This window comes from Trichechus manatus, unplaced genomic scaffold (assembly GCF_000243295.1).
Source record: "Trichechus manatus latirostris isolate Lorelei unplaced genomic scaffold, TriManLat1.0 scaffold00016, whole genome shotgun sequence".
In the NCBI taxonomy this organism is placed as follows: Eukaryota; Metazoa; Chordata; class Mammalia; order Sirenia; family Trichechidae; genus Trichechus; species Trichechus manatus.
In genome coordinates, this window is record NW_004443952.1 from 23943573 (window position 1) to 23964710 (window position 21138).

At 42.3% G+C, this 21138-nt stretch overlaps 2 protein-coding genes across 3 annotated transcripts in view; one reads left to right on the plus strand and one right to left on the minus strand.

Moving 5' to 3' along the window:
- Positions 1-12893, minus strand: part of LOC105756049 (uncharacterized) — a 23098-nt gene extending 10205 nt beyond the window's left edge. The window contains exons 1-2 of the mRNA XM_012554334.2: positions 12855-12893; positions 4428-4586 (exon numbers count right to left, since the gene is read on the minus strand). Coding sequence (XP_012409788.1) covers positions 4428-4586; positions 12855-12893 — 198 coding nt within the window. The remainder of the gene's footprint in view (positions 1-4427; positions 4587-12854) is intronic.
- Positions 12894-14103: 1210 nt separating this feature from the next.
- EXOSC3 (exosome component 3) lies at positions 14104-20383 on the plus strand. Of its 2 annotated transcripts, XM_004372247.3 has the most exons (4): positions 14104-14929; positions 15676-15825; positions 17522-17673; positions 19941-20383. In XM_004372247.3, the coding sequence occupies exons 1-4, from the start codon at positions 14609-14611 to the stop codon at positions 20140-20142; spliced, it is 825 nt and encodes a 274-aa protein (XP_004372304.1). In that variant the 5' UTR covers positions 14104-14608; the 3' UTR covers positions 20143-20383. The 2 variants fall into 2 exon arrangements, with proteins under 2 accessions (XP_004372304.1, XP_023583265.1); XM_023727497.1 differs by lacking the exon at positions 17522-17673 and having other exon boundaries at positions 14609-14929; positions 19941-20100.
- Positions 20384-21138: the final 755 nt, after the last annotated feature.

Sequence of the window (21138 nt, forward strand, 5' to 3'; positions counted from 1 at the left end):
CAACAGATACATAGACCAATGGAACAGAGTTGAGAATCCAGACACAAACTCATCCAACTATGAGCAGCTAATATTTGACAAAGGCCCAAAGTCCATTAATTGGGGAAAAGACAGTCTCTTTAACAGATGGTACTGGAATAACTGGATATCTATATGCAAAAAACTGAAACAAGACCCATATCTCACACCATGTATAAAAACTACCTCAAAATGGATCAAACACTTAAATATAAAATCAAAAACGATAAAGATCATGGAAGAAAAAATAGGGACAACGCTAGGAGTCCTAACACATGGCATAAACACAATACAAACTATAGGTAACAATGCACAAGCACCAGAAGAGAGACTAGATAAATGGAAGCTCCTAAAAATCAAACACTTATGCTCATCCAAAGACTTCACCAAGAGTAAAAAGACAACCTACAGACTGGGAAAAAATTTTTGGCTACGACAAATCCAATCAGCGTTTAATCTCTAAAATCTACAAGATGCTGTAAAACCGCAACAGCAAAAAGACAAATAACCCAATTAAAAAATGCGCAAAGGATATGAACAGGCACTTCACCGAAGAAGATATTCAGGCAGCTAACAGACACATGAAAAAATGCTCATGATCATTAGCCCTTAGAGAAATGCAGATCAAAACTACAATGAGATATCATCTCATCCCAACAAGGGTAGCACTAATCCAAAAAACAGAAAATAAATGCTGGAGAGGTTGTGGAGAGACTGGAACACTTATACACTGTTGGTGGGAATGTAAAATGGTACAACCACTTTGGAAATCGATTTGGTGCTTCCTTAAAAAGCTAGAAATAGAAGTACCATACAATCCAGCTATCCTGCTCCCTGGAACGTATCCTAGAGAAACAAGAGCTGTCACACGAATAGATATATGCACACCCATGTTCATTGCAGCACTGTTCACAATAGCCAAAAGATGGAAGCAACCTAAGTGCCCATCAATGGATGAACGGATAAACAAACTATGGTATATCCACACAATGGAATATTACTCAATGATAAAGAACAATGATGAAGCTGTGAAACATTGTATAACATGGAGGAAGCTACAACTCATTATGCTGAGTGAATTTAGTCAGTCACAGAAGGACAAATACTGTATAAGACCACTATTATAAGAACTCAAGAAAAGGTTTAAACAAAGAAGAAAACATTCTTTGATGGTTATGGGGCTGGGGAGGGAGGGTGAGGGTTATTCACTAACTAGACAGTAGGTAAAAATCATCTTAGGTGAAGGGAAGGACAGCACACACTACAGGGGAAGCCAGCACCACTGGACTAAACCAAAGCTAAGAAGTTTCCTCAATACAATCAAATACTTTGAGAGACAGAGTAGCACGGATGTGGGGTCTGAGGACCATGCTTTCAGGGGACATCTAGGTCAATTGGCATAACAAAGCTGATTAAGAAAATATTGTGCATCCTACTTTGGTGAGTGACATCTGAGGTCTTAAAAGCTTGCAAGCGGCCATCTAAGATCCATCAATTGGTCCCAACCACTTGGAGTAAAGGAGAACGAAAAACACCAAAGACACAAGGAAATTATTGGCCCAAGAGACAGAATGGGCCACATAAACCAGAGACTTCATCAGCCTGAGACCAGAAGATCTAGACGGTGCCTGGCTACTACCAATGAATGTCATGACAGGGAACACAACAGAGGGTCCCTGATGGAGCAGTAGAATGATGGGATGCAGAACTCAAATTCTAGTAAGAAGACCAGATTTAATGGTTTGACTAAGACTGGAGGTGCCCCAGAAAGCATGGGCCCTGCTCTCTCCATCACCCCAGAACTAAAACAATATCCGAGGCCAACTCTTTAGACAGGGATTGGACTGGACTGTGGGACATAAAGTGATACTTGTGAAGAATGTGCCTCTCAGATAAGTAGATACAAGAGACCAAAGGGGCGTCTTCTGTCCAGAGGTGAGATGGGAAGGCAGAGAGTGTTAGGAGCTGGTTGAATGTTCATGGGGAATCAGGGGCAGAGGGGAGGAGTGTGCTGTCACAGAATGGGGTGTGTCGTTGGGGTCTCATAACAATGTATGTTAAAAAAAAAAAAATTCTGTATGGGAGACTAACATGAAATGTAAACTTCATTTGATTACAACAATAAAAATAAATAAATAAAAGACATTGTTCACAACCGCCCTGCATAATAAACCTTTGTCTCTTCCCAGAGTACATCAAAGTATATGTTTTCTATTGGAATTCTTGTGACATACTCATCACCAAACTGTAACCCTGAAGCTTTACTGAATTTGTTTACACTGTATCTGTTATCACCACCGAGGGTTCAACTTAAAATCTAGATAAACAAAAAAGAAAAAGTGAGGTTTCTTCCAAAAAGAATATTCCATAATAGAGATCAACGGCACAATTTTACTCCTCAATCTGTGGAATCTAACTTGGTTTACAATTAAGAATGACTTTAACTGTCAAACTTTTAAATTTTATTAAACATTTGTGGCAATGCATCAAATGAATTTCAGGCCTATGCTGTTTGTAATTTGCATTTTTATCAGTTTTGAAAGAGCACAATGTACTTCCTGCATCTTATTTTCAGAATTTGCATTTTATCATCTTTGGCTATCCAGTATATAGTATGAAGTACTTGAATATCTCATTCTTTGAATTTTCATTTTTGATTGTAAATCAGATCATGTCTGGCACTTTTCTCTTTTTCTCATTTTTCTCTTCTCTCAACCTCCATGTTCACTTTCTCCCATTTCTTCTTGGCTCTAATAATAAAAGGCACAAAATATTTACTTCAATCATTTTCTTTCTCAGCATTCTTCAGGGCACCATCAGTTCCCATTTCTTTTGGTAATTACGTATCATAAATCTAAAGGCAAAACAAAAACTAAGCTGATCTTTTTAATTCATAAGTTTTCAAAATGCCACTCAAACTAATTATACTTTTTTCAGATGCTTATCATGCTTTGGACTTGGGCAGATGGTTGGAAAGGAGTGAAATAAATACTATTTATAAGGCTCTACTGTGGAGTACCCAGAATAAATAACCACCGTATGGAGACAGATGCCTCCACGCCCACCAGCTATATCCCTCTCTCTAGTCCCCTCCAGCTCCTGCCCCTTGATTCCCACACTTGCATTTCATTTCCTATCGCACTGTTTTCATGGCATCTGTTATGGATTGAACTGTGTCCCCTAAGAACATATGATGAAGTTTTAACCCCCTGTACCCGTGAGGGTGTGACCTTGTTTGGAAATAGGGTCTTTGATGATGATATCAGTTAAATTAACATGAGGTCATACTAGAGTCGGGTGAGTCCTAGTCCAATATGAGTGATGTCCTTATAAAAGAGAAGAGACATGGAGGCAGAGACACAAAGATAGCCATGTGTGATGAATCTACAAACCAAGGAACATCGAAGACCACCAACCATCACCAGAAGTTGGGAAAGAGGCATGGAACAGATTCTCTCTCAGAGCCATCAGAAAGAATCAACGCAGCCAACACCCTGATTTCGAACTTCTAGCCTCCAGATCTTTATTTGAGACAATAAATTTCTGTTTTAAAAAAAAAAATTATCCTCAGGAAATAATTCAGGATGTACAGAAAGATATATGTACAAACATCTACTGCAAGTCCTAAATGTCCAAGATTTGGGGATTGCTGAAATTACAGTATCTCTAAAATACAATGCTATATCATGCAGTCACTAAAAATAATAATGTTTTGACCTAGAAAAATGTTCATGATAACATGATCTCATTTCTTTTGTTAACTGACAGTGAAGGAAAGGGACTCAAACTTCCCTAAAACCCATGGCAACATGTATCTGAACAACATCCAGGTTCTGTTGTCAAGGAAGGAGGGAAGAAATGGCTGTTGGGTAGCAGCCAACAGCTGTCTGCCACAGCATCCTATTGGCAAATATACTGAAGATGTATACAAAATTACACAAGGAAAATAGAGAAGAAGAAAACACATGAAATGCTAATAGTGGTTGACTTTGAATGGTAGAATCACCAATTATTTTGAAATTTTCCGCTTACTTAATTTTTCTAATATTTCTAATTTTTAAACATATAATTTCCAAAAACAATTCGTTTTCCTACAGGAAAGAGCTGTTTAAGCAGCTGGCACGTATTCCCAATGGCTGTATCTCCACACCATATTTTTGTACCCAACAGAACTACAGAGCACACAGGGCCAAGGACAAACTCACAAAAAAATGTTCCAGAACTCAAGGGGCTGTGCCTAAGATGAGGAAAAAATTATGTCCTTCTGATTGAGATACAATTAGACCCCAAAGGAAGGTTTCATCCACAGTGGGGAACTTGGACAGGCTGGGGCAACCAGCTCCAGGAATTCCACTCAGGCTGACAAAGGTCTGCACTGGCTATGACCCTGCGCCAGGTGAGTGTCTCACCTTCTTTTCCATCTCCTCCATAAGCTCTACAATGTCAAAAGGTAGGTCTTTCTTGTAGGGAATGGGGTAACGGCCAATAGGTTTGGACACCTCTTCCTGATGAGTTTCATAAAGGCGCAACTCTTTCCAAAACCTATTTGTCATGAGGCGAAGAAGAGACTGAAAGGAAACAAAGACATGTTTGGATGGGTTATCGAAGGAATGGCTTGGATAGCCAGTCTGTATATTTAGGCTTAAAGGAAATACGGCAACGAGGTTCCTGTGGTAACTCCCATTGATTAGCAGTTCCTACATTGAGAACAATTCAAAAAAGGAGGGTGAGAATGGTTGCACAACTTGAAGAACGTAATCAACATTGTTGAACTGTACATGTAGAAATTGCTGAACTGGTGTATGTTCTGCTATATGTATTTTCAATAACAACCACAAAGAAAATATATTTTTAAAAAGTCCCTGCCTTGAACAATTACAAAAGGGATCCTAGGATTAACAAGAGTGCTCTAATCAATTAGCAATGTCTGACATGGGAATAGACTATGAGGGCATGGTTGCCCACATAACTTACATTTGCAATACTTGGCTTAATACCCAGCTCAGCTGCCACCTTACAGCAACAAAACCTTGTGGGATTCTTCATGGCCATGAAGCCTTTCTCAGCCCTTTCAAGTCTACCAAATGACTGCCAAAAATTTTATCATTATCTGCCAGTGATACCATTAAAAAGAACAACTTCCATACATTGAGTAAGTACTTCACCAGCCTCACTGGTAGGAGCTTTGCAGGCACTCTCTCTAAACTTTAAGTATTACTACTCTCTCTCTCCAATGGGGGCAGCCATGACTCAGCTACCATGAGGGGATGTAACATTAGTATTGCCTCAGCTTCATAATTTTCAAGACAATCTGGGTTTGAAAGTTCAAAGTGAGGCCTGCTGTCAGCCCAATGATGCAGCAAGAACTAGGACACGAGACTACGTACCTGGCACAGCATGTAGGTGCCTCATGTGATTGTGGGTGAACACCTTTGAGAAAACACAGCCAGTTCCCCCCTTTCCAGTTACACAGGGCATCAAGCCCCAAATATTGGACCCTTCCACCTGCAGTCATCACTGGGGTGGCAGGTGTATCCTTGATTCTGTGCAGACTCTTTGCCATGTTTGTTTGCTGGTTTGGTAGTAAATCGAAGAGAGCAACCTGAAGCTGACATCTTTCTTGGCAGTCTTTGAACCCATACTAGGGGGTCTGGCCTAGTTCATCAGAAACCCAGATTCTCAATGAAATCCTGATTATAAAATGTTGACTCAATTGTTTTTCCCACGTGGCAGAACTGGTGACTTTGGGGACTGGATTTTTGGCTTCACTGAGGTTCATTAATACTAGTCTGTCAAACTTATAATAAAAAATTAAAAACTATACTTTAAAAAATTATTTTGTACTATTGGACAAATAAAAAAAAATATGCAGGCTGTTAGTTTACAAAAGTAGCTTAAAAAATCAGCTGATGAAAACACTTGAGGTATAAACATGGGCACAGTGCCTGGCATTATTAGGCAAGTATATCAATGACAGTCATTCTTATTCCCTCAAAAACAAAGGAAACCTTCAATTAGATGGTGTGATGGTTAAGATTGTATGTCAACTTGGCTAGGCCACGATTCTCAGTGTTGTGTCAGTTGTAAAACGTTGTGATCACTTCCCAGTTGAAATCTGATATGTGATTACCCCCATGATGGAATCTGCTGAGTGGTACCGGTGGGGGTGGGGCCTGTGGCGGCTCACCGCCCCCTCACCTTCATCTCTCTGTCCTCCAACGGCTACTTCCTTCCTGCTCACCTTGCCAAGGGTGGTTTTTGGCTTGTTCCGGACCCAGCAGCTACCTCTGGTTGTCTCACCTCCGGTTCTTGGGACTTGAGCTGGCAGCTTACCTGTCAACCTTGGGATTCGTCAATCTTTACAGCCTGCGAGCAAGAGTCCTGTTCCCCAACCTGATGATCTTAGGTTCACCAGCCCCTGCAGCTAGATGAATCAGGAGAAACTTTGCGGTCTTGTCTGCTGATCTTGGAATTCGTCTACCTTCAAGGCCTATGAGCAGGAGCCCTGCTCTCCGACCTGCTGACCTTGGGTTTGCCAACTTCTGCAGCTGCATGAATTGGGAGAGGCTTCTAACCTGATTCACGGACTTGGGGCATTCTAGCCTCTACAATCGTGTGAGCTGTTTCCTTGATACAAATCTCTCTATATACATATATTTATACGCTTTACTGGTTTTGCTTCTCTAGAGAACCCAGCCTAAGACAGATGGATTGACAGAATAGCCAAAAAATGGAGACAATACAAATGTCCATCAACTGGTGAATAGGTACACAAAACGTGGTGTATCCATACAATAGAACACCACTCAGAACTAAAAATGAATGACCTAGTAATACATGCTACAACATGGATGAACCTCAAAAACATCACACTAAGTGAAAAAAGCCAAGACACCAAAAAGCCACATATTATTCTGTCTTAGTCATCTTGTGCTGCTCTGACAGAAATTCCACAAGTAGAATGGCTTTAACAAAGAGAAGTTTATTCTCTCTAAGTCCAGTAAGCTACAAGTCCAAATTCAGGGCGTCAGCTCAAGGGGAAGGCTTTCTCTCTGTCGGCCTTCTTCTCTTCAGTGTTCCCCCGGGACTAGGAGCTTTCTCTGCGCAGGGACCCCAGGTCCAAAGGACGCGCTCTGCTCCTGGCACTGCTTTCTTGGTGGTAGGAGGTCCCCCAACTCTCCACTTGCTTCCCTTTGCTTTTATCTCTTACAAGAGATAAAAGGTGGTGCAGGCCACAACCACAGGGAAACTCCCTTTACATTGGGATCAGGGATGTGACCTGGGTTAGGGTGGTGTTACGATCCCACCCTAATACTCTTTAATGTAAAATAACAATCACAAAATGGAGGATAACCACACAACAATGGGAATCATGGCCTAGCCAAATTGATACACACATTTTTGGGGGGACATAATTCAAACCATGACATATTCCATTTGGGATTTTCCTTTCAGATTTCCCTTCTAAGAAAGGCAAACTAGACACAAAAAGTAGATTAGTGGTTGCCTGGGGCTGGACATAATTTAAGCCATAATAGGCTTTATGGGAAGGTCCTTCCTTGGTGGCTCTAGGCGTTGCTTGGCTTATAGACAGATCTTCACATGGTCTCGTCAGTGTGTGTGTCTGTGTCCGTTCTGCTCTTTGTATAAAAAACTACTGAGAAGGGATTAAGTTTAGGACCCACTCTACGCTGGTTTGACATCACTGACATAAAAAAGAAAATCCCTACACCTTCTCCTCACTGATCAACTATCTTGTTATCAGACATTTCCTAGTTACAACAATAGTAACATACCTACTATCTATTTTGTGCATTGACGATGTATGTCTCGCAGTAACAAACACAGAGGCGCGAGGCAACAGTAATGCTGGCTGTGATGGCTAAAGTTACGTGTCAGCTTGGCTGGGCTATGATTCTCAGTGGTTTGGCAGTTATGTAATGATGTAGTCATCTTCCATTTGAGATTTGATGTGGTCATACATTTTTGCATAATGACCTGGTCTTTGGAACCTAACCATGTCGATAAGTGAGAGGGTATATTTCTAAATAGGGTCATATTTATATGTACAAGGGTTAGGATTTCAACATAACTTTTTGGGGGATGCAATTCAATCCGTAACAATTCCTTATGATTTTCTACATATCAGATGATATCATCGGCAAATAGAGATGGTTTTACTTCTTCCTTTTCAATCTTGATCCCTTTTCTTTTTGTTGCTTAATTGCCCTGGCTAGAACCTCCAGTACAATGTTGAGTAGAAGTGGCAAGAGCAGACTTCCTTGTCCAGTTCCCGATCGTAGAGGGAAAGCTTTCAGTCTTTCACCATTAAGTATGATGTTAGCTTTATAAAGGGCTTTTCATAAATGCCCCTTACCAGACTGAGGAAGTTCCTTTTTATTTCTAGTTTGTGGAGTGTTTTCATCATGAAAGGGTGTTGTACTTTGTCAAATGCTTTTTCTGCATCTACTGAGGTGATCGTTTGGTTTTGATTTTCAGATGATGAACCAACCTTGCATTTCGCGGATAAATCCTACTTGGTTATGGTGTAAAACCCTTTTACATGTTGCTGGATTCAGTCTGCTAGTATTCTATTGAGGATTTTTGTGTCCATATTCATAAAGGATATTGATCTGTAGTTTTCTTTTCTTATGATGTCTTTGTTTTTGGTATCAGGATAATACTGGCTTCATACAGTGAGTTGGGATGTGTTCCTTCCTCTCCTAATTTTTTTGGAAGAGTTTATGAAGAATTGGTATTAATTCTTCTTGAATTGTTTGGGAGAATTCACCAGTGAAGCCATCTAGACCTAAACAGACTCTACTTATTACTGTCACTGATAAGTCTGCTGATCTTACAACTTCATGAGACCTTGTGCCAATTATTAATTAATTCCCTCTCAGCTCCAAATTCACCCTTCACCGCCTGCTCTGAGAAAATGGATCTGGGCCTTTTAAGTACTTTTCCTTTGCCAGCTGTCATGTTAAGTTTTGTTGGTAGAAGGCCTACAAAATGGAGAAATATTGCAGAAGGAATGAGTTTTATTTCCTCATTCCAATGTGCTTACTGCCACACTCCTGCAGTATAGCAACTTCTCCAGCATCTGGCTCCTGCTTTGCTTGGTGGCCAGAAGCACCAAATGGCCAGCAGTTTTCCCTAGCACCCTATCAGGCAGTTTTGTAACAGAGGCTTCCAGGAGACACCTCCCCATGAATAGCTTTCCCCAGAACCGCAGAAGTGCCGGTAAGTTCTAGAGAGCAGATCTACAGCAAGTTCTACTGGCACACCTTCCTAGTGAGTTTCCAGTGAGCCATGGCCATGCCCTCTCCAACAAGTTATCAATCAGCCTGAGCTGGTGGGGGAGAGAATCTTCCTTGGGTACTCTAACTCAGCATTAGGGATAGTGACTATTCCTTATATCTGTTAATCCTATATTTTTTAGAGCTCTTTTTACTTCTTACTAGCCAATACTCATTATTCTAATGCCCTGTTACAGTTAATAGTTCTTTATATTAAACTTCTCCTGTTCAAATTACTGTGTGGTTTCTGTCTCCTAACTAGACTCCGACCAACACAGACCTTAAACTTTTCCACAGACCCATCTATGTCTGGACCCAGTAAATAGAGCCTAGAAGAGTCCCTTAACAGCATCATGTCAATTTTCCAAATGCAATTCTCATCATTTCAAGCTCGCTCTTTCATGTCTGGAGCAACTACTGTGTGTGCAAAGAGCAGTGAGTTTCCTGTGCTCAGAAAGCTTGCAGTGCGGCAAAGATAAGAAAAGGGAGCCAGTAGCTAGAAGGATAACAACAACTAACATGGCAAAGTGCAAACGGTACTTGGCAAATAGTCCAGAATGATGAAAACTTAAGAGAGCTGGAGAAAATGCACTGAGAGATGACACAGCAGAGATAAGCTGGAATCAGATGGTAAAAGCCTTGACTTCTTTTGGGAGACGATCTGCAACGGACCTTGAGCGTCCCTACATGTCCTTCTTGTTGAGTGTGCCAACCACAAGGCCTAACTGTCCTCTGACACTGAGCAGTTTCTGTAGCTAGTCACATATGCAATTAAGTAGGTCAAAGCAACCACAACGTGAGACTGCTTGCTCCTTGAGGGAGGAGAGCTGGTTTGCTTCCTGCTTGTTACAAAAGGTGTTGGGCCGTTGGCCCTGGATTCCTCAGTTGTGGCGCAACCCAGCATGCGTAGCCACCATCAGTCCATTGGATTTGGGGGCAAGCGAATCAGTGCTATCTTGCTGATGATCCTGCTGCTTGTTGTGTTACAGAGTAATAAAGTTCTTGATCTGATCCACTGAATCTTTTTGTATACTTTTGGTACCTACGGAGCTGCAGTAGGTAAAAATGCTTGTTTGTTTAGTCATCTCCTTTAGAGTTCTGTTACTTTTTGTTATCCTCTATGAGGGTGGGGTTCTTTCCTGACAAGTTCCAGTGGAATGCGACTTTCTTCTGCAGGTGATGGGGAAAGCCATGAGACTTTTGGAGGAAGGAAAGTGAGCTGGGTTTTAAAAAGATGGACATTAGCCTTAGGGAGGAAGGACAAAAGTATGAAGAATGAAGAGGGTGATGAGTCAGAAGGCTGTAACAAGGGCCTGAACAGTGGTGAAGGCTTTGGAAAAGAAAGAGCAGGGAGACCCATTTCTTGGGCTCTGACTCAGAACATTCTCCGCTGTAGTTTGGGAACTGAGTTTTTCTTACAAAACAAATGCATTGCTCCTCACTGCCTACAGGATAAAGTCAAAATGTCTTAGCAAGATATATACAAGACCTCACGCTATTCTGTCCTCCAGGAATGCTCTATCCTTGCCCTTTCTCACTCCTCTTAAAGGTAGGTACTATTATCGTCATTGTATGAGGAAACTAAGGCACGGAGAAGTTAAATAACTATGTACATGGATATGTAATCTATTGATAATTGTGGTTATCCCTAGGGAAGCAGAGAGAATGGAGTTTGAAGGGAGACTTTATCCACTGCCCTACTGTTTTATTTTTTTTAATGTTTTTAAAAAGCTTTAAATTATTTTAATTGGTCAAACGGGGTATAAAATGACTACCAAAAGGTGATGTGACACACTGTTACAAAATTAGAGTTTATGAACTAGAAAACAAAACAAATAAATAAACCTGCTGTCGAGTCGATTCCAACTCATAGCGACCCGATAGGACAGGGTAGAGCTGCCTCACTGGGTTTCCAAGGCTGTAAATCTTTATGGAAGCAGACTGCCACATCTTTCTCTTGTGAAGCGGCTGCTGGGTTTGAACTGCTGACCTTTCGATTAGCAGCCAAGCACTTTAACCACTGCACCACCAGGGCTCATTTCCTTATTGTAGTTTTGAGTATTTGCAATTGGTTTTATATTGTGATACACCAGGACCAAACTTAAATGCCATCCAAATAAGAAAGAATCTAGCTTATAATGTAATGTAGTACAGATGGGAGTGTGGGGACCATATGATATTTTATGGAATTCCTAACACGTACAGAACAGTATTTGGTAAAGGAAAAAAAAGTTTTCTTATGTTTTACTTTCTCCCATAAGGCCTATGTTTAAGAAATTATGATTCTATATGATTAAAAACATCTGTACATTTGTGTAGTGGTAACTGTGAGCATTTATGCTTTCAGATTAAATCTGTATTTGAATAATGATACTAAACGATACTTCCGCGGACTCTTTTTCTATCAATTTCTGTATATAAATCAGCATACATTTCATTTGTGATTTTCAGAAACCAGTAAATTAAAAAAATTTTTAACTTTCACTCAATTATCACCTCCTCTGGAACACCTATCTCGTCCCCTCCCTTCCCCCCAGATTTAAAAAAACAAAAACAAAAACAAAAACAACATTGCCATCAAGTAGATTCCAACTCATAGTGACCCTATAGGGCAGAGTAGAACTGCCCTATAGGGTTTCCAAGGAGCAGCTGGTGGATTCGAACTGGCGATCTCTTCGTTAGCAGCCGTGCTCTTAACCACTTCGCCACCAGGGCTACCCAAATAGAGGTAACCATTTCATCTTCTGTACCCTGCGGACTGACACCCTGTTGAGGTTTTTATTGGAGCCACCAAAACTCACTGGTAGTGTCATGTGTAGGCAGTGAACTTGCCCAGGGCAGGAATTAGGATTCAGCTGACTCCCTAGCTTAATTCCTGACCCTGAGTGGATGTGTTCTTGATCGAAAAGAAAAGGGAAAAAAAACCAACGTCACCAGTCAACAAAGAAAAGCAACCGTGAGAAGCCACTTCTCCCACTTTCAAAGCTGCAAAAATTTCTAAAGACGCGGTTATGGGAAAGAGTCCGGAAGGCTGCGACCAACCTTTCAGCAAGGCAACTGGCAATTCCTCCGAGGAAATAATCAGAAAAAGGGAGAAAGAAGTATGCCAGAAGCCAGTCGACGTGATGCCACCTCTACTACAATGGCACCAAACCAGCAGCGCCCAAACACAGAAGAGGCCTAATCTACGTGGGTCGATCAGGCCCGTAAATTCACACACACACCCACACCCACACCCACACCCACACCCACGGCCCGTGGGCACAACATGGCTTCAAAGTGTGCGCAGGGCCTCCAGCTTCTTCTGCATTCCTCCGATCGCCACGGCCACTTTTACAACCAGAAAAGGCAGTAAGCGCTGTTATGAGATTTTTGTAACTGCGTCGCCAGGGACCCCAAGAAGGGTCTCGCGCGCCAGAGTCAGGGGCCGCGAGTTCGAACCGGGTTGCACACACTCGCCCGTGGCCTCAATTTCCCACCTCCACAAAAGCAGATACCCAAATCTTGGGAATCCTCTGCCCACGCGCTCTCACTCACCCGCTGCCACGGGACGCCAAGGCAGCGAAGCACGGACATGGCGGCTCGCTGCGTAGTGGCCACGCTGCCTACCCGCGTGAGCCACGCCCCCTCTAGGACCGCCCCATCCGGGCGTGTCGGGGTGTAAGTCTCCCGGGAGGCGCTGATGACCCACCGGTCTTTGCCCAGGCCTCCAGCCTCTAGGTGACGTCGCTCTTCAGGGCCTCAGTTGCTTTATCTATTTACTTGGGAATGATCTAGGCGGATCTCAAAGTGTTGCCCTCACAGAGAAGTGGACTTGAAAGAGCTCCTGTGGCAGGTTTGGGCTGATTTTCTTCCAAATACCTCACTACCGACGTGGGGTGCGTGAGCGACAGTTCAGGGAACATTTCCCGGCCTCCCTTTGTGCCTGGCCTCAGCCTGAGGTCACTGAGCATCCACTGAGAATGCCCTTGGGCCGGCCAGGATTGAGACCGAATACCTACTGGTTCTAGGCCCTCTGTAGGTAGGTTGGAGTTGGGAGGAGAGGAGCAGAGTTTATACCCATTTTCTCCCAGGAGCTCCTACTAATGCCACGAAAGCTAAGAACAGTTCTTACAAAAATCTGACTGCAAAACAAAAATTACGTTTCAGTCAGCCTCTCATGACATCTGGGGAAAATGGCTCGCCAGCATCTCGCCCAATTTGGGTGGTGTGTTAGAGATAGTCTGTCTTAAACATCTTAAAATTCTAAAAACTCATTTTGGAAGTGAGTGCCTCAAAAAGATGCGAAGAAACAGAGGGGCAGTTAAAATCCATCAGTCACTGCCATGCCCTCCCAATTCCCAGGAGCTCTAGGAGCTCTCAGTACTGCTGGAGAACCTGACCAAGCACTAATTGGAGGTGCCACTTGACAGAGAAAACAGTGATTTCAAATAAGAGCCGCAAGTCATAAAAGCGGAAGTACTACGAATTTGCAATTCAGTTGGTTCTCACACGGGCAACCAAAGTGTTGGTTCAGGGAAAGTAGCAGCAGGGATTTAACTGTAGTTAACTGATTTTCCCACGCCATGTAGGCGTAGCTCAATTATGTGAAAATGTGCGTGTGATGTGTATAGTTGCAGAAAAAGAAGTCTAGGGAGAATACACACCAAAATGTGAACATTCATTCATTCAACACGTGTTACCTATTTCATGCCAGACCCTGGGCTACAAAGAATCAGAACTAGGGCTGGCCGTCTAGCTTGAGACAAACGGGTAAAACCAAGAAGTTATGTTTATTTATTCTCCGTGTTTTCCACAGTGTGAATAAACACCTTCTTGGCAGCGACCAAAAAGGTTTTAGTTTGAAAAGAAAGTATCTTTCCTTGTAAAAGGTCGGCCACCATTCTGAGGGCAGGATCGAGGGGAAGGAGCTATGAGTCCACCCAACGCCTAACTATGGAAGGCCCTCTGTTCATCTCCCAGGGTTCCATACAAGGGAACATCTTGCATCCCACGGCAAGACCGGCCACAAGACACGGAGCCCGAGATACGTGGAAGAGAAGGGCTCTGCGATCTACTCAAGATGAGCGTTTCTCGTACCGATCCGCAAACAGGCACCCGACCAGAGGCAGGCCCAATGACAGCCACCTTAGAGGTATCCGCCGGCTCATAGCGATTTGGCTTCACAGATGTAGCTACGAGTTCAACCGACGGATAACGCCGGAAACGGAAAGCGCTGAGCGGGCTGGCGATTGGACACAGTGCCGGAAGTTGAAGCCTGGAGCCGGAATCGGTGTTTGGTGGCGCTCGGGATGGCTGAAGCGGTGGCTGTTGCGGTCGAATCCCTCGCGGGCGTTAAGGCCCGGGCCGCGCGCACAGTTTTAGGTCAGGTGGTGCTCCCGGGTGAGGAGCTGCTGCTGCCGGAGCAGGAGGACGCAGAAGGTCCTGGCGGTGCTGGGGAAAGACCGCTGCGCCTAAATCCCGGAGTGCGTTCGCGGGTGCGAGTAGTGTGCGGCCCGGGCTTACGGCGCTGTGGGGACCGTCTGCTGGTCACCAAGTGCGGTCGTCTACGTCACAAGGAGCCCGGCGGCGGCGGCGGCGGCGTTTACTGGGTGGACTCGCAGCAGAAGCGGGTGAGCTGGGGCTCCGAGTGACGGTGCAGCAGCGAGAGTGGTATCCCTGCTCTGGGGAACTTCCAGGAAGAGAATAGGGAGGGGACTCTGGAGCAGCGTCTCCTCTGTTGAGATTGTTCTTGACTCTCCATCTCACTCCTTTGAGGGACTGTGAGCAACAGGAACGTGGCCTGAGAAGGGCGATCAGGGAAGAAAGGCATGTGGAAACCTTAGCATGTAATAAGGGAGATAAGGATTGTGACACATGGTCACTGTCTTCAAAATCCCAAAGTTCAGGGAGCGACTGACTTTGAGGCCCCAGAGGACAGAACCAGGCCCAATGAGTGGATGTCACCAGGAGTTAAATTTCTTTCAGAATAGATGAAAACTTTCTTGTAGACAGAACTGTCTAACAATGGAATGGGCTTCCTTGGTTGTAAGGAAGCCTGTGCCACTGGACGTATGTGCAAGCAGAAGCCAGAGACTTTCTCTGGTAAGGATGCTGAAGAGGGTATTCAGGTACAGCATACTGGCTCCAATTAACAGACTATTAGAAGCTGCAAGCCTGAGAGATTATGATGTGATCAGTTTTCATTTACTGAAAGTGGCATGTGATGAAGTTTGTTGTAAAGTTTGTATAAATAACTTGAGTTTCAAAATATTTTCTAGACATCTTTTTAGTGACAAACATAATAAAGTAACTACTAAGGACTTGCTGGAAAAAATTGTAATTTGTGGCTGTTTTCTCATTCTGTTTCCTTTTGTAGTATGTCCCAGTGAAAGGAGACCATGTGATTGGCATAGTGATAGCTAAATCTGGAGATATATTCAAAGTTGATGTTGGAGGGAGTGAGCCAGCTTCTTTGTCTTACTTGGCATTTGAAGGTGCAACTAAAAGAAACAGACCAAACGTGCAGGTAATGATGGGGGCCTTTGGTTTCAAAAGTATGAAAAAAACTCACTACCTGGAATACAAAAATATCCAGAAGTCCACTGAATTGTTTCTAAAGCGTGACCACTTTTCCCAGTTCTATAGGGTGATCTTCCAGGCTTCCAAGAGTTCCTTCAGGTACTCCAGCTCCTGGGCTAGACCACATACATGCTTTATGTCTACAACATTGGTTCTTGGAATGTTATATCTCTACTGAGTTGAAAGGTTTTATCTGTTATCTCCAGTATCGTGGGTACTGGCCAAGGAAGTCAGCCATAGGCTCAGAGAGGGAGATGGACAAGTGGCACAAATTGCCGTATCAGCCATCCATCCTTTCTGGTTGTAGACCCTGAGACTGGCATCTCACAATGTAGCAATACTCTTCTCTGTCTACCCAAACCAGAAGTTGAGCGGTTTCTTTGCCCCTTCTGACTCATCTCATGTTTTCAGTTGCTTTATTGTTTCTCTTATCTTCCTCATGTCCACCCCTTTATCTCTACGTGCAGATTCACACCTTGTTACCCCTTGACTGGATTTGGTCAATGACCTCATTAACATCCCTGCCTCCCCACTCTTATCCCTCCATGCAGGCTTTTCAGAGCTGACATCCTCACATACTCCCTTTCTCAAAACATAAATGGTTCTTCAAAGCCTAAAGAATTCCTCGGTGTGACACTCCAGGGGTCTTGCATCATCCATAATTATATCTTGCATGCAGCCATGCTTGAGCCACACCAAACTATTTTAATAGTACCACTAAACCCATGAAGTAATTTCCTACCTTTGTGTCTTTGCTGATGTTGTTCCCTCTGTTCCTTGTACTTTTGCTCATGTTTTATTTGTGGAACACATGCTCATTCTTTGAAACCTGGCCAAACACCACTACCTCTGGAAGGCCATTCCCAATCTTGAATCATTTTACTTTAACTTTGTTCTAGCACTTACTGGATTCAGCCTTCGATGAAGTTTTTGTTCTTATGTACATACTACCACTCAGGACCAAATGCTTGTGAAAGGCAGCAAATGTTTTGTTCATCTGTAGTTCTCATAGTCAGTGTTTTGTTGAGCAAACAGAACAGTTCACTATTTCCTCAGTTGCAACATTTTGAAGTCCCACTGTATTTAAGTAAACCTTGCATGGAGAAGTATCAGTGGCTTATCATTGCTTCAGCTATTTTGCTTGAATAATTTGCATGCCAGGAGTTCCTTCCTCTAGCCGTAAATCTTCTGGAATCCTAATAGAACTTTCTGTGATGGTGCTAATGTTCTATATATCTGCACTGACAGCCACTAGCCACGTGTGGTTATTAAGGACTTAAATGTGGCTAATACAACTGAGGATCTGAATTAAATTTACATTTATTTAATTTTAATTTAAATATAAGTCTAAATAGCCACATGTAGCTAGTGGCTAACATAATGAAGAGTGCAGTCCTAGAGTATGTTCTCTGGCCTTGGGATTGCTCCCATTTGGGGATCTTCTAGTGGATAAAGGGGGAAGGTACATGTGTTAATTATGCCTTCTTTCAAGACTCAATTCCAAAGTGACTGGATCCTGAAGTTTAGTCAGTCCCTTAGCCACAAAACTGCAGGTGGCTGGCATTGCTGCCTGTGGGAAAGAACCAATAGCAGTACCTGTAGAATGGTTCCTGAGATGAACTGTTTTTTAATTATCATTGTAGGTTGGAGACCTCATCTATGGCCAATTTGTGGTTGCTAATAAAGATATGGAACCAGAGATGGTCTGTATTGACAGCTGTGGACGAGCCAATGGAATGGGTGTGATTGGACAGGACGGTCTGCTTTTTAAAGTGACACTGGGCTTAATTAGAAAGTAAGTTCCGATGCCTACTGGCTTGCCTGTCTCCTTTTACAATTATGTCTTGGAAAGCTGGCCAATCTTTAGGATTTGGATTCTTCTTAGCAAAGTCTGAATTTCTTCTCAGACTTAAAAATCAACATCCATGTTAGCAGTTTGTAAAGTCATGAATTTAGTCCCATCCCCTCTTAATTTGAATATGCTAATGTGAATACGTCAAATTCAGATGTACTTAGCTCTGTAGTTTCTGGTGGGCGTGTAGGGTCTGGGCTTATACTCCATACCTCAAGTTCTTCCTCTGCCTTATTTGTGTCTTCTCTCCCAGAAGCCTGTTCCTATAGCTGATATAACCCACTGCCATCAAGTCTACTATAACTCAGTGATCCAGTAGGGTTTCCAAGGCTATAAATCTCTACAGAAGCAGGCTGCCACATCTTTCTCCTGCGGAGCTGCTGGTAGTTTCAAACTGACCTTTCAGTTGCAGTCAATTGCTTTAATACACTCAGCCCAAATGTGAAAAACTGGCCTCCTGTCCTTCTAAATCATTTGAATATAGGTGCAGTTTAAAATTGAACAAAATCATCCTGAGATTCACCCTTCAGCCAGAGATTAGACAGCCCCATAAAACAAAATGAGACTAATGGGGCACAACAGTCCAGGGACAAGGACTAGAAGGTGGGAGGGGACAGGAAAGCTGGTAATAGGGAACCCAAGGTCGAGAAGGGAAAGAGTGTTGACATATTCTGGGGTTGTTAACCAATGTCATAAAACAATATGTGTACTGTTTAACGAGAAACTATTTGTTCTGTAAACCTTCATCTAAAGTACAATAAAAACACACACACAAAAATAATAATAAAATTGAACAAAATCAAATCACCAAATTTCTCTCGTAATAGAGGTCAAACGCAAGTAGACTGGTGTGATCCTGCACCTTGTGCAGACATTCACAGAAGGCTCCTGCCATTCTTTCCTGGTAGATTTAATAGCTCCCACTAAGGCAGATTCTCTTATGTGTTTAAACCTTTACCTACCCAAAGCTGTGCCATATTAAAAGGCCTAGAGCCACTGAGGAGCCCTGGTGGGGTGCAGTGGTTAAGAGCTATGGCTGCTAACCAAAAGGTCGGCAGTTCTAATCCACCAGCCCTCCTTAGAAACCCTATGGGGTAGTTATACTGTGTCCTATAGGGTCGCTATAGTCAGAATTGACGGCTACGGGTTTTTTCTTTTTAAGAGCCACTGAAGTTCAGACCTTTCTTGTATGCCTCTTCTTCATACATATTCTGCAGATTTGGGAGACTTAGTTTGGGACATTAGAGAAGCATGTTTTTAACCAAGCAGCATCCTTATGGTTTGAAAGAGCCAATATTCCTCTCCAAGACTGAATTTAATAACGGTATAACTTACATAGTTAGGAAGTAAGTTTAAAGTGTTCTTTTTAGCATTGTAGATAATGAAGTTAAGATTCTAAAATCTAGAATTACAGTGTTCTGACAATTTAGGGGAAGAACTTTATATATTTTTGCAAAGTTGATGGGTATCTTAGTCATCTAGTGCTGCTGTAACAGAAATACCACAAGTGGATGGCTTTAACAAAGAAAAATTTATTTCTTCACAGTCTAGTAGGCTAAAAGCCCAAATCCAGGGCGTCAGCTGCAGGGGAACGCTTTCTCCCTGTCAGCCTTCTCATCAGTCTTCCCCTGGACTAGGAGCTTCTCTGTGCAGGGACCCCAGGTCCAAAGGACACGCTCTGCTCCCCCACCCCAGCACTGCTTTCTTGGTGGTATGAGGTCCCCAGTTCTCTGCTTGCTTCCCCTTCATCTCTTGTAAGATAAAAGGTGGTGCAGGCCACACCCCAGGGAAACTGCCTTTACATTGGATCAGGGATGTGACCTTAGTAAGGGTGTTACAATCCCACCCTAATTCTCTTTAACATAAAATTACAATCACAAAATGGAGGCCAACCACACAATACTGGGAATCATGGCCCAGCCAAATTGATACATTTTTGGGGGAACATAATCCAATCCATGACAATGGGTGACACAAAGTTTGATTTCTTTTTAGGGGACAGTCCACCATTGTGACCTCTGGTATACTGGTAAATGTAAAGCTTCTTGAAGAGGGGCAGAAATGTAATTATCTGCTTTGTTCTTGGAATAATGTTGGTGGGGCTTTGAAATAACTGAAGAACTGCCCAGAAAAGGAGTCCTTTCTAAAGGAACATCAGGACACACCCTGCCACTTCATTAAAATTTCATTTTCTTCCTCTTCCCCACCAGGCTTCTAGCTCCAGACTGTGAAATCATACAGGAAGTGGGAAAACTCTATCCACTGGAGATAGTATTTGGAATGAATGGAAGAATATGGGTTAAGGCAAAAACAATTCAGCAGACTTTAATTTTGGCAAACATTTTGGAAGCTTGTGAACATATGACAACAGATCAAAGAAAACAAATCTTCTCTAGATTGGCAGAAAGATGATAGATGCGGATTTTATATGAGTCAATTGCGCCAAGAGACTGTGGATTTCCTGGGGAAAACTTTTTCAGGGAACCTCTCCCCACCATACCTTCAGAAGGCAACATGATTGTATATATTGTCTCATTAGAATTCTAAAATATTTTTTATAAAAATGTTACTGGTTGTCACACGTTGTTGTCAGTGAGAAAATCATTATAAAATAATGATGCTTTTTTTTCCTTTACAATAAATTTATTAAAAAGTTATATCATGGTTTATTTATTAGGTGTTGTCTCCCTTGGTTTCGCTAAAGTTCAGCTTTGATCATAAACTGGAAGTCAGCATTAAAGTAAATTTTCTGATTATAACAGTAAACATCTTCATCAAAGAAAATTTAGAATATGTAGACAAGTATAAAAAAGCAAAAACCTCCTGTAATCTCATTATTCAATGGGTATTTAACAGCTAACAACTACCATGCGTTTACTATCTGCCAAGTATTGTTCCAAGTGCTTTATCTGAATTAACTCATTTACCTATACCTCTGAAGAAGACATCCTCATAACTGAAGAAACTGATTCACAGTTTAACTTGTCTACAGTCTTAACCACCATATGTGTATGTTTTTTCCAAATTAGAATTATATGATTATATACTACTTTTGTAATATATTTTACCCACTTTATACAATATTTAATATATTCTTTTAATGCTTGCTATAAAAATTTAGTAGTTACATAATATTTTATTCTCATGTTAGAGGATATTTTGGGTATATCCAGTTTTTTGTTATATGATCCTCAATGATGAGAATCTCTGAATCCAAGTCTGGCCAAATCTTATTTCGCTAAAATCATTTCCTAGGAGCCAAACAAAAACCTACCTGCCTAGATTTTGGGGAAAAAAAAAATGAAAAAGGCTAGTGATTGAGTTGGAGAGGAAATTCTTTCATGCTATTTGGGTATTTTATGCAAAGCCTTTATGGGTGAAGATGACAACTGGCAAATGATCCAGCTC